General features: G+C 41.4%; 2 protein-coding genes across 3 annotated transcripts in view; both read right to left on the bottom strand.

The window, feature by feature from the left end:
- The window catches only part of side-VII (sidestep VII), a 761,931-nt gene that overhangs the window by 367,811 nt on the left and 380,549 nt on the right, over positions 1 to 13,571 (bottom strand). The window lies entirely within an intron of this gene.
- On the bottom strand, positions 2,980 to 4,679 carry LOC135704905 (uncharacterized). The gene is made up of 2 exons (XM_065226445.1): positions 3,462 to 4,679; positions 2,980 to 3,429 (listed from the first exon to the last, which is right to left on the bottom strand). The coding sequence occupies exons 1-2, from the start codon at positions 4,669 to 4,671 to the stop codon at positions 3,344 to 3,346; spliced, it is 1,296 nt and encodes a 431-aa protein (XP_065082517.1). The 5' UTR covers positions 4,672 to 4,679; the 3' UTR covers positions 2,980 to 3,343.

The following is a 13,571-nucleotide window of genomic DNA, read 5'->3' as shown; positions in this document are numbered from 1 at the left end:
AGGTATTGAAATTTGAGTGAAAAGTCAAGCGATATTTTTTATCGGAAATTACTTCATGATTAAAAGACAAATAGGTTTTTTTTTATTATTATTTGGTTCTTATCAATTATTTAAGGGGGAAGTCCACTCTGGCGGCATGAAAAATAGGTCATTTTCACGATTTTTTTTTTTAGGGTAAATAACGATCAATTTAAAAAAGGAATGCATGGTTTTGTCAATTGAAATGTCCTCTTAAATTGAAATTTTTTTTGGCGCGATTGGATGTCTCCTGTAGCCGCTGCACCAGGTTCCCCAGGAGACCTCCCGTCTGAGTCGTCGCGGGGCGGGACGTCTGGTGGTCACACCACTGGAACTGAAACAACGATTTTTTTTTGTTGTTATTCTCTGATAGATGACCTAGTCTTGTACGTAGCCGTTTTTGATTTGGTTGAAAAATAAAAATTTGGCGACGTTTTGCAAAAAAACAGTCCGTTTTTGTACCCTAAAATTGGAGATAAAAGCTTGCACCAAAAATCCATTTTTGATTCTTTTGAAAATCTGCTACGTACAAGACTAGAAAAAAGGTACTTAACTCGAAAATTCAGTCGTTTAAATCGAATGAGTCGTTTCTAAAATACAGCGCCCGCCAATTTTGAAAACATTGTTAAGAGATAATCGCCGGTAACGGGCGGGTACTCCGAGCGCTCACCTGAGCGCGCTTGGAGCGTCTGGACACGAGTCCACTAATCGGCCTATAACTTTGGAACGATGTCACTTGCGGACTTGCGGTCAAGTCTATGTCAAAGTAAACAAAGTATTTTTTAAGCCAAAAAAAAAGATTTTTTGAAATTTCAAGAGTGGACTACCCCCTTAAACAACACACATAAAATTATCAACTGGGAAAATCTTATATCATCATAGATTTAACCCTCTTCTAAAGATCATTCTCTAGCTAATAAATCATCACACTAAAGCTTCATGTTAGCATTTCCAACCAACTCTGAAAATCGTTAACTTTGCGTATGAAGTAACATAAAAAAAACACTTTGAATGTAACAACTCAAGGCGTGTTACAAAAACTTTTCCGTAGTTCGGTTTTCCGCAACTCGACTGTAATTATATTTAGCTTTAGTTTTACATTCTGGCATAACAATTATTAGACTTACAAATTAGTTTTCTAACAGTAACAATTCGGTTCGTGAGAATTCCAAGCCAATTATTCAGTTTTAAGGTTAGGTTATCTAATGATGATATGGGTCAAATTATTTATCAAGTATTTTAATAGTTGCAGTTAAGTACTCACGTTCGCGTACGATTCACTAAGATTAAACTAATTCTATTGGTGCTTCCATAGAATATTTTATCTGTAATTGCACGCGTTATTCTGTTTACATCGGTTCGCTATAAAAAAATATTCGACGTTGCGAGTCGACATTCGTCCGAGCTGAGTCGATGCTGAAGCGATCAAAAGGGCCTATCGTCCAAATTCCGCAACACCCCGACCCGTAATGCCTTACCCTTGATTGGCTTTACTGCTATCTAGGACGTCCAGAAGGGCTACTTTGATCGCTGGCCTTTGTAGAACTCCCGACGAAGTTTGAACATCGACCTTTCTCACCTGACCGTCCGTTCCCGGGTATGTCTTAACGACCCGACCTCGCAACCATCCGTTGCGAACCGTTTCGTCCACAATGACGACTGGATCTCCATCCTGTAGTGGACGAACGTCGTTGAACCACTTTGTCCTCCTGGCTATTGTTGGTAGATACGCCTGAATCCACCGTTTCCAAAATTGATTTAGTAGATTCTCCATCAATTTCCAGTTTGTTCTTAAAGAAACCTCATCATCGACGGGAATTCTTGCTGGGGTATTCGCGCCACTTGAGCTCATGAGGAGAAAGTTGTTCGGAGTAATCACTTCTTCCGTCGAATCCTCCAACGGAACGAATGTAAGAGGATGAGAGTTCACTATCATCTCTGCTTCCGCTAAGAAGGTCACCAACTCTTCATCGTTTAGTCGATAATTGTGGCAAAGAGACTTCAAGGCTTCCTTAATGGAACGTACTTTCCGCTCCCATACCCCACCCATATGTGGGGCGGAAGGAGGATTGAAAATCCACTCAGTTTCTGCATTGGTAAACGTTACTGCAATGTCATGATTGATGACCTTGATTTCATTCGCTAATTCACGGGCAGCTCCTCGAAAATTGGTGCCATTATCACTGTAAATTTTCTGTGGAGCGCCTCTTCGTGCCACAAACCGACGAATAGCCATCTTACATGAAGCTGTTGACAAAGAGTGCACCACCTCAACATGTACTGCGCGAACGGTTAAGCAGTGTCCGCGTTGGCATGACCATAACGTTGATGATACTTGTGGATCAGTAGCTTGGTAACGTGGTTATTCTTTGGAACGATCACCGGGTTCCGAAAATCGAACGAATAATAAGCCGTAGCTGCGTTAATCCGACTTTGCATCCGCAGCACACCTTCTTCATCTATGAATGGCGATAGCTTGGCAAGTGGATTGGATTTTTTCAGGAACATCTGCTGATCCTCCTGCAATTCTGAGTTCTTCTTCTGTATAATGGCGAGTTCTTCCGGATACTCTTGGCTTTGAACCATACGCCACAAACTTGCTTCAGCGGCTGAGTAGTCTTCCAGCTCTAACGATGTAACTCTACTATGTGTCAGCTTTCTTTCCTTCACTCTGCAGCGATTAACAAAATGGTACACGTAACCTATGTTTCTCAGTAGATCTTCCCAACGGGAGAATTCCGTGAAGTCGAACGGTACTTGAAGTGCCGCTCCATGGTGGTGAACAGCCCTAACTTCCTCTTGAGGTTCCGACAACGTGATCTTCTGGTTTGGCCATTCGCTTTCCGGTCGACTCAAAAATTCCGGACCATTGAACCATGGACTTTCAGGATCGAAACATGGACCGCTTCCCCATTTGGTGCCTTTGTCTGCAATGTTCACTCCCGAGGGGACATAGTTCCACTCATCGATACTAGTCTCCGATAGGATCTCTGCTACCCTGAAGGCTACATATGGTTTGTATTTTCGTGGATCCGCTTTCAACCAAGACAAAACAGTAGTTGAATCGGTCCAGATGTACCGTTTTCTAATTGGTATTGAATGATTCTCCTCGACGCTCTTCAGAAGTCTTACTCCAATCACCCCGGCATTCAGTTCGTTGCGTGGAATCGACTGAGGTTTCAGCGGAGTCACTTTCGTTTTTGCAGCCACGAGTGCACAACGTGGCATCCCACCGTCGACAATTCTAAAGTACGCTACTGCACAATACGCCATCAAGCTCGCGTCAACGAAAATATGAACTTCGAGGGACTTGTAACTTTCCACACTATAGTTTGGAAAGTAGCACCTCGGTACTTGAACCTCCGATAGTTTCGGCACCAACTTTACCCAGCGCTTCCAGTTTGCGAAATCCTCATCCGTAATCGGGTCGTCCCATTTCACACCTGATCTCCACACGTCCTGGATCAAAATTTTGCCATGTACTGTGTAGGTTGCCACTATACCAAGCGGATCAAAGTGGCTCATGACCACTCGGAGAACTTGCCTTTTTGTTGGCACAATTTCCCCCGATAGTAGAGAAAGCAGGTCGTCACGGAACTGTGCAGTAAATACAAACATGTCATCTACAGGATTCCACATCATTCCCAGAACTCGTTCTGCTATCGTTAACTTTTCCACAGAAAAACGTTTCGCTGCGTCGTTGGCGTCTACCCCGACCCGTCGCAGAATTTCTTCGGAATTAGATTGCCAATTCCGGATTTCAAATCCAGCCTTGCCGTATATCATGCGTACCTCTTCAACTATCTTGACTGCCTCGTCGATCGTATCTCTGCTGTCCAAGAAGTCATCGACATATGTATTGTTGATGATCGCTGCCGCCGCTTCTGGGTAGTGATGCTCAAATTCACTAGCGTTCAAGTTTTTTACGTACTGTGCCAGGCAAGGGGAGCATGAAGCTCCAAAGATTACGACGTCCATTACATAGATAGTTGGATTCTGAGCTGCGTTTTGTCGATATAGGAAACGCAAAGCCTGACGGTCAGCTTCCTTGACAAGCATCTGGTGGAACATTTGACGGACATCGCCTACTGATACATACTGCCGCTGACGGAATCCACACATGACTTTCAGCAGTGGAGTTAGTAAATCCGGTCCGGCTAGAAGCATGGAGTTGAGCGATACGTCGCCAACGCGTGCTGCCGCGTCCCAGACAATACGGACTTTGCCAGGTTTACGTGGATTTTGTACTACGCCTAATGGAAGATACCACACACGATGAGGATCCGAATTTCGCAGTTCATCGTCTGTAATCTTGTGAGCGTAACCGCGCTCGAGATATTCTTCAATCTGTTCCGCCACTTTCCTGTTTAAATCGGCATCTTTTTTAAGTTTTCTCTCCAAGCAAACCAATCGCCGTTCAGCCATCACGTAGCTGTTGGGAAACTCAAATTTGTCACTCTTCCATAATAATCCGCACTCGAACCTACCAGTTTCAGTACGCTTGGTGGTTTGCTGCAGGATCAGCCTAGCTCGTTGATCTTCTGATGACTCCAGAGTTAGAGTAGGATTTACACCCAAGCTTTCAACAGCAAAATAATCTTTGACAAGATCATGAAGCGTCGCATCTAAAGAACAGTCACACGCATGAACCATGACCCGCTGTGTTTCTTGCGTTCGCTTTTGTCCTCCTCCGAAAATGGTCCATCCGAGTCGAGTCTTTGCCGCTACTGATTCTCCACTGCGTCGTTCCCGTTTGTCCAACGTCATGTTCAGCTTGGCATTATCCAATCCAATTAATATACGAGGCACTGCACCGGTGAAACTCTGCACAGGAATTCCTTGCAAATGCGGATACTGTTTGGATAATTCATCGTAATCAAGAGTTTGCTGTGGTAAATCCAGACTTGATACCGTTCGGATGTCCGAGATTGTGTACTTTGGGCCCCCGTTCACACTTCTGATGCTCAATCGCACCCGTTGCGATGCCGGTTCCCTTCTTGTTACACTTGCAGTCCACTGTAAGCATAGCGAACTTTCTTCTCCTGCCAATTCAAGTTCGTCTGCGATATCCTGTTCCAGCAACGTGAGGCTAGACCCATCATCCAGAAAAGCAAAAGTTGTGACGGTTTTCCCATTGTTGGAGAGGACGACGGGAATTACTTTGAATAACGTACTGGCATGGTGATTACAGTGGGCAGAAATCAAACCTGACGAACTCACACCTTCAGTGGCATTCGATGTCTGAGGATTGACGGAATGCAGCAGCCTGTGGTGTGACTCCTCACATCCATCGACTCCACAGAATTGTTTTACCCTGCACGGCCATTTTCCGTGGCTTCCAAGGCAACGTTGACACAACTTAAGCTGCTCTACCAAACGCTTCCTTTGATCCACGTTGAAACCAGTGAACGTATGACAGTTTCGAAGCCTGTGGTCAATCTTGCTGCACGCGTGACATGGCTTGGGGTCACTTTTCGTTTCCTGTTTAGACTTGTAATCCGTCTTCCCATCCGTATCGTGATGCTGCTCTTCTTCCATGGTATGAGCGTTCAGAAATTCCTTCTTCTTACCCTTGCGGTAGCTGTCGTCCGAGTGACTCCATTCTGCTGGCAACGATACATGACAAGCAGCGGTCTTTATGTTGGAGACGTACTCGCTGAACGCTTTCAGCGAAACTTGAGGAATTCGCTGCGTATGAAGACCCCAATCCAATCGAAGATTTGGTGGTAGCTTTCCAACCAACTCCGATAACATCATCGGATTAGACAAATGATCCTGCAGCTGTGCACCTTCAATGTACGTTACCAGATTTCTGACTTCCCGACCAAATGTTATCAGAGTGTCCAGTTTGTTGACATTCGGTGCAGCAGCGTTTCGAATTTTACTTAGCAAGCAATAAACTAGCTGTTCTGGCCGTCCGCATTCGTCTCTCAGGGTCTCGATGATTTCGGGAATCGCTGCTGGTAATGTAAGAATGCTCTGCACTTTCTCTCTGGCACTTCCTATCAAACTTTTTTGAAGCCTAGCCAAGTTCTCATCCGGTTGAATTCCACACATAGATGTTGTTGAGTCGAATGCGTTGATGAACATTGGCCACTCAAGGGGATCACCCGAGAATTTCGGTAGTTCACGGGACACGACTTGTCGAGCTGCAAGTTGCTGTGCACTTAAAACTATGCCATCCGTGTTAGATACGGGCCACTGCTGATAAGAAGCTGGCAGCGGAACTGTTTGTCGAGGATTCCAACCAAATTCCATATGTGCTGGTGGTGTATGCACGTACGGCAATCCCCCGGGTGCTGATCCTCTCGATGGATACGTTTTTGATTGCTGATTAACTGTACCCTGCAGAACAGCAGCGCTTTCACTTGCAGGCCACTCGGCGTAAGGAAATGGCTGAGGAAAGCTCATGAGAGGTGGAACGTTCATGGTCGAAGAGATCGGTACATAATTCCCGGCTGTCATCTGCTGCTGATCACCGACAAATCTTCCATTACCTTGCTGAGACCACTGTGTGTGGAACATTTGTGGAATTGGCTGTGATTTTGGTTGTGACGGAATATTTTGAATGGAATCCGCTGTCGGCTGGGCTGTGTGATGATCGTACGTATTCTGCTGCTGCTGCGACTGCTTTGGTCGTCTCCACGTACGTTGAATCTCTATGGCTTCCGTTTCAGTTCGACCTTCATTACTTGGTTGCATAGGAACATAACTTTCCACAATTGGCACGTTCGATGACAACTCCTTTGGGCCTGGTAAATTTGTCCGTGGGAGAGTTTGTTTGTACGGAAACGGTGGATGTTGTTCCCGTTGATCTCGGATAACGGTAGCCAGCAGTTGCGATGACTGTAAAGGTGTCTGCTCTAACTGACTAGCAGCAACTGGTATTTGCTGATTCGCATTCGGCGAAAGCGGATTTCTTCCGAACTGCTTCTGAACTAGTTGGTTTTTATTGTTTACCAACACGCCGGGCGGAACGATATTTTGTATGTTTATGTTTGAGGATGGAACTGTCAGTGCATGAGTAGCGATTGGTGGTACGAGTGGAAATGGAACACCATTTTCCAGCACTACCATTTGTTGATTTAAAGGTGTTGAGTTTGAAGCACTGCTTTGCTGCACGGTATCCGTTGTCTGGTTTCTCGTCTGGTTTATCCAGGTTTGAACTTCACTGCGAAGACTCGAGCAGCTTTGTCGGCTCCGAACGCTTTGGTAGCTTCCTTCACCCGATGAGCATTCTAGTTCCAGCTGATGTTTTTGTGCTAAATACACACGTTCCCGTTCCGCTTGCTGCAGCTGGAGCCGATCTTCCAGCGCTTTAGATTCCTCCAAATGCTTTAGGTGCAAGCGAACATTAGTGCTACTGGTTTGCACAGAACTCTCGGAACCGTGGAAACTAGATCTACCGCTGAGGCAGTAACCACAATGCCAAGTCTTGTTGCATATTGAGGCTTGTACTCCCACACACGAAAAGTGGAACCAGGTTCCGCATATGTCGCATGCCACCATATCGTCTGCGTCATCCTGCCGATTGCAAGCCTTGCAGTGAAAATCTGAAGATGTATTGCTCATTTTCGGAATCCTCTTCGAATATCGTAATTTTCGAGCTTGTTACAAAAACTTTTCCGTAGTTCGGTTTTCCGCAACTCGACTGTAATTATATTTAGCTTTAGTTTTACATTCTGGCATAACAATTATTAGACTTACAAATTAGTTTTCTAACAGTAACAATTCGGTTCGTGAGAATTCCAAGCCAATTATTCAGTTTTAAGGTTAGGTTATCTAATGATGATATGGGTCAAATTATTTATCAAGTATTTTAATAGTTGCAGTTAAGTACTCACGTTCGCGTACGATTCACTAAGATTAAACTAATTCTATTGGTGCTTCCATAGAATATTTTATCTGTAATTGCACGCGTTATTCTGTTTACATCGGTTCGCTATAAAAAAATATTCGACGTTGCGAGTCGACATTCGTCCGAGCTGAGTCGATGCTGAAGCGATCAAAAGGGCCTATCGTCCAAATTCCGCAACAAGGCGGGAGTAGCCGTCAACAATGCTGATGATGGTACAGCACGCAACAACCACCCTACTGGTTTCTCTCTGAGATGATCACGTTGGTCATGACGAGAGGAGCAACACAATAGTTGGGTAAAGAAGAACTGCATTATAACACACCATCGACTGGAAATGCTCTCGCAACGTGGGGCTTTAGGTAGTGATGAAAACGTCGCTAGAACTATTCCACAGCCGCAGTCAGTTTATGAGCAACAAGAGGGACGCACATTTTTGCCTGTGGACTTGGAGACATACTTCAAGTCCCCGCGTACATCGTACGGGCTAGGCAAAAATGTGCGTCTATCTTGAAAAACTGTCACATTAATGGCCCTTCGCTCATTTTCAACTTCTATTCAATTTTCATACTGCCGTACTCTAACGGAACTATCCACCTACCCTCTTCTAAAGATCATTCTCTAGCTAATAAATCATCACACTAAAGCTTCATGTTAGCATTTCCAACCAACTCTGAACTAGATACTGTTTTTATAAGAGAGTCATGTACAGCTCATGCACTGATTTGCTTTGTTTACCAACTTGACACCAAGGAGTGGCAATCGAGGGGTGACTACGATGCGTCTTTGTCAGACCTAGATTGAGACCAGATAGGTCGCATTTTATCTCAACTTAGTGACAACCTGACTATGAAATTACCAATGACCATGTATCCTACTATTTAGAAGGTCATGGTGTTACTTGACTTTTTTTTTTAATTCCGTTGGTTTGTTTTCCGTCGATCTTGTTTTCCGTGCTGAGCACCAATGCTACCGACGCCAGGGAGGCAGCTCCCACACCTGAACCCTACCTATCGACCCATCAACTCATGAACCGGGGACCAACGGCTTTACTTCCCTTCCGACGGAAGGCGTGATCAGAGATGTTATGCCTCAGAACATCCCGGTGACACTCGACTGGGATTGAACCCAGGCCTGCTGGGGTGAGAGTTAATCACGCTTACCACTACAACACCGGCGCCGCTTTGGTGTTCCTTGATATTGTCTTGATATTTAACTGCATTTATTTCATGGTTACTTTTATTTAATCATTGTGCAGCCCTTTTTTTTCTTATGAAAAGATGTTACAGGTGCTACTTGGGAAGCTTATTCCAGAAGTTTCTTCTTAGAATCAACTTCTATAAACTTTTACCTGGAAGCTATTTCTTTTCAGAAGCTTCTTTCAGGAAGCTTCTTGAAAGTAGCATCTTTCTGGAAGCTTATTCTTCTTATTTGAAACTTCATTTTTGAAGTTTCTTTCTAGATGCTACTTTCAAGAAGATTCTTATAGAAGGAATTTTCTACATGTTTCTTCAAGGAACACATCAGTATCACATCAAAGTGGATGCACTTCAATCGTGTTGGCAATTTTGTGTAATGTTACTTGCCAAAAAGGACAAAATTATCATTTATATAGTGCATTAACTGACATTGCGCTGCTTTACTGCATTTGTTTATTTTTGTGACCATAAAAATTACATGAGATTTTCGACATGATTGAAGTGCATCCTCTTATTAATTTATTTTTGTGTGTAGAAGCTACGTTCTGAAAGTTTATTTTTAAAGATTCATCTAGAAGCTCTTTCTGGACTCTTCTCGCTTATTCTAGATGTTTCTTTCTGGAAACTTCTTCAAGATGCTTCTTTCTGGAAGCTTCTTTTAGCTTTTTTCTGGATGGTGTTACTTGATCTTGTCTTGATATGTAACTACATATATTTCAAGGTTACTTTTATTTAGTCATTGTGTAACACGTTTTTTTTTTCTTTAATGAAAAGATGTTACAGGTGCTACTTGGGAAACTTATTCCAGAAGCTTCTTCTCAGCATCTCCTCCTATAAACTTTTGCTTGGAAGCTACTTCTTTTTGGAAGCTTCTTGAAAGAAGCTTCTTTCTGGAAGCTTATTCTTCTTTCTAGAAGCTTTATTCTTGAAGCTTCTTTCTATATGCTACTTTCAAGAAGATTATTTTAGAAGCATCTTTCTATATGTTTCTTCAAAGAATTTCTTCTAGAAGCTTCGTTCTGAAAGCTTCTTTTCAAAATTTCTTCTAAAAGCTTTTTCTTGACTATTCCTCTAGAAGATTTTTTTCTGGAAGCTTCTTCTAGATTCTATAAACTTCTTCAATATTCTAGATACTTCTTTCTGAAAACTTCTGCAAGATGCTTCTTTCTGAAAGCTTCTTCTAGAAACTTTTATCTGGATGGTGTTGCTTAATGTTGTCTTGAAATGTAACTGCATATATTTCAAGGTTACTTTAATGTAGTCATTGTGTATTTTTTTTTCTCTCTCTCATGAAAAGATGTTACAGGTGCTACTTGCGAAGCTTATTCCAGAAGTTCCTTCATTTAATGTCTTTCTATAAACTTTTACATGGAAGCTACTTCTTTTTGGAAGCTTCGTTCTGGAAGCTTCTACACGCAAACCAAAAATTTATTACAATGAATGTTAGTTCCATTTCCTATCATCCTCTGTTCATGAACATCGCAGTGAATGTTAGAAGTTGACCTTGCAGACGATGGAATGGTTTTTATTTATTTTTTTCCGTGCTCTGTCTATGCTTTCACCTTCACAAGCAAGCATTTGCCTTGATTTTTATGTATAACATGGAACGACGCTCTCCAGCAGAAAAAGCAAACGAAGTCGAGTATGCGAGGGAATGATCGCTTCTTGTTTGCTTTTAGCCTATCCATATCCCGAAGCATGGAGAAATCAGTGTAGAAAGCACAGGTCGGATAATCACCACGTTCGTGGTTCGATCCTAATCGGTAATCTTTTTTTTTTCGACATGATTAATTTCACTCACTAATAAAGCTCGATTCAAAGTAAATCTGAACGCACGGTTTAATACACCACCGCGCCCCTGGTGGTTGGAACAAAAAATGTTTGACAGGCATTTGTTGATGTTTTATTGACGAATAAATGGGTGTACAGTTGTTCTCCATTGATCGACGCATCCCGAAATTACGGATCATTGAACTTGAGAAAAGAAAATAAATTGTGCACAAATATCTAGAGAACCCTTCGTGGTCTGCCTCAAAAATAGCAAAAGTGTTAAAATTCCCAAAGTCAACGGTGAGTCTTGTAATCAAACGTTACAAGGATACTCTGAGTGAGGATAGAGCACAGCGCATCTATCATAAAAGTGGCACTAGGGACAAAGAGCTGAGGAGAAAGGTGTTGAGGTACGTGAAAATCAACCCAGGTGCCTCCATACGTGATTTGGCAAAGAAATACGACTCCAACTTTTCAACCGTTTTCCATCCTTTCAAGAGAAGGATATAAGTCTTTTTGTGCCAGTAAACATCCGAATCGCTCCCTGAAAAAAAAAATAGTGGCCAAAAAGCGAGCACGATTACTATACGAACGAGTTTTGACGAAATTTGATGGCTGTATTTTAATGGATGTCAAAATTGATTATAAACAAATCCCCGGACGAAAACTTTACCTGGCAACTGGTCGCGGGGATGTCCGTTCCTGGTATAAATTTGTTTTTGCTGATAAGTTTGCAAGGTTTTCATCACATCTCACACAATGACGTCGAAGGTTTACATTAAAGAGTGTCTGAAAAATCTGATTTTACCCTTCATTCGGCAACACAAAACCAACGTTATGTTTGCTTCTAGATGCTTCTTTCTGGAAGCTTCTTCTAGAAGTTTCTTTATGGAAGATTCTCTCAGAAGCTTCTTTCTTGATGATTTATTTTAAAAGCATTTTTTTAAAGCTACTTTTCTGGAGCGTCTTCTAGAATCTATTTAATGGTAACTGCTTGAAGAAACTTCTTCTAAAAGCTCCTTTTAGACGTTTTTCTTATGGAAACTTCATATGAAAGTTTTTTTCAGGAAGTTTTTTCCAGAAGCTTCTTTCTGGATGCTTATTTCTTGAAGCTTAATTTTGGAAGCATCATTTTTAGCTTACTTCTGAAAGCTTCTTTCTTGAAGTGTCTTCTATACGTATAGAAGCTTCTTTTATAAGCTTTTTCTGGAAGCCTATCCTAAAAGCTTTTCTCAACAAGCTTCATTGTAAAAGCTTTTTCGATATTTTCAACAAACCACGAGAAGGGTATTGCACATGAATAGTTACAGCCACGCATTTATTAAGCGTGTTTCAAAGGTTATAGGAGCATATCCCGAAAAATGATACATTTTCCGATCATTTTGTTCCAAATGTAAATGCAACAGCATATGAATAGAGTATCAAACTTGCACTGACTGTGCATAAATTATTTTTATTTATTTTTAATGCTTAATTAGTGCGTAGCTGTAGCCACTCATGTTCGTGATTTGTTCAACATTAACGAGGAAGCCTCTAGAAAGAAGCTTATTGAAAAAAGCTTTAAGGATATGCTTTCAGAATGAAGCTTCTATAAGAAGAATACAGATTAAAATTTCTAAAAGAAGCTTCTTGAAAACAGAGATGCTTTCAAAATGAAGCTTCTTGAAGAATAAGTGTTTAGAAATAAGCATCAGGAATAGGAACGACCCCAGCGTAGTGGTTTATATCTATACTCCTCACACTCACAAAACAAAGTTTCTAGAAGACGCTTCTAAAAGAAGTTTCTATGAAGCATCGTCTGAACTACGCTTCAAGAAAGTAGCTTTCTAAACGAAGCTTAAAAATGAACCTTCCAAAACGAAGACTCTGGAAGAAACTTCCAGAAAGAAGCTTCTAGAATAATCTTCTAGAAATAAACATCTAGAAGAGGTTTCCACAACAAAAAAAAACATCTAGAAGGAGCTTCTATCTAGAAGCGTTGCCAACCGTCCAGACTTAACTGGAATCTTTCAGATCTGTGAGCCTTCCATACAGCCAGCAATCTCTTGTATAGACCAGAGTTTTTATGATTTTTCTAGATTTTTCCAGAGTTCTCAATTCGCCTCAATTCGTCACAATTTTACCGCCAATTTTTTTTGGGAATGATTCAGTTGAATGATAAGAAAATAAGAGAACTGATAAATCTTTACTTCTTGAATTATTCTCTGGATGAACCAAGCAATGTGATCAATTTTTGGAGTTAAAATTTGAGCCACAACAAAATGTGGTGGGTAAGCTGGCATTTCCTCATCTAAGAAAATTTATTCCTATTATTTTTAACCCATGCTTATCATTTTTCGTCAATCAACGTTTTAGAGTTTTTCAATAAAAATCTTATATAAATTGAACGAGATCTCGAAGCAAACAAAACATGTTGACAATGCATGGTTGCAGATAATCATGTTGATAATCAAATTTAAATGTATCATTTGACAGTTTTTCACAGTTAAGAAAAAACTTTACTATCCAGACCATACCAAACCAAATCCCGACTTTTGATTTAAAGTTTTCGAAAAATCACTAGGAAACCCTGTTTAAAGGAAGCTTTCAGAAAAAAGTTTCTTTTGTCAAGTTGCTACTGCATAAAAAATAAAAAAAAATGAACGAAAACTTTTTTTTAACTTTATATGATCTTTATTTCTTGTACATGTTTGGTTTACATGTATGAACTATCAAGTGCGTCTTTTAAA

This window comes from Ochlerotatus camptorhynchus, unplaced genomic scaffold (assembly GCF_037179485.1).
Source record: "Ochlerotatus camptorhynchus isolate MF236.1 unplaced genomic scaffold, CSIRO-AGI_Acam_v1.1 ptg000251l, whole genome shotgun sequence".
Classification (NCBI taxonomy): domain Eukaryota; kingdom Metazoa; phylum Arthropoda; class Insecta; order Diptera; family Culicidae; genus Ochlerotatus; species Ochlerotatus camptorhynchus.
This window is presented reverse-complemented; position numbering and strand designations above follow the sequence as displayed.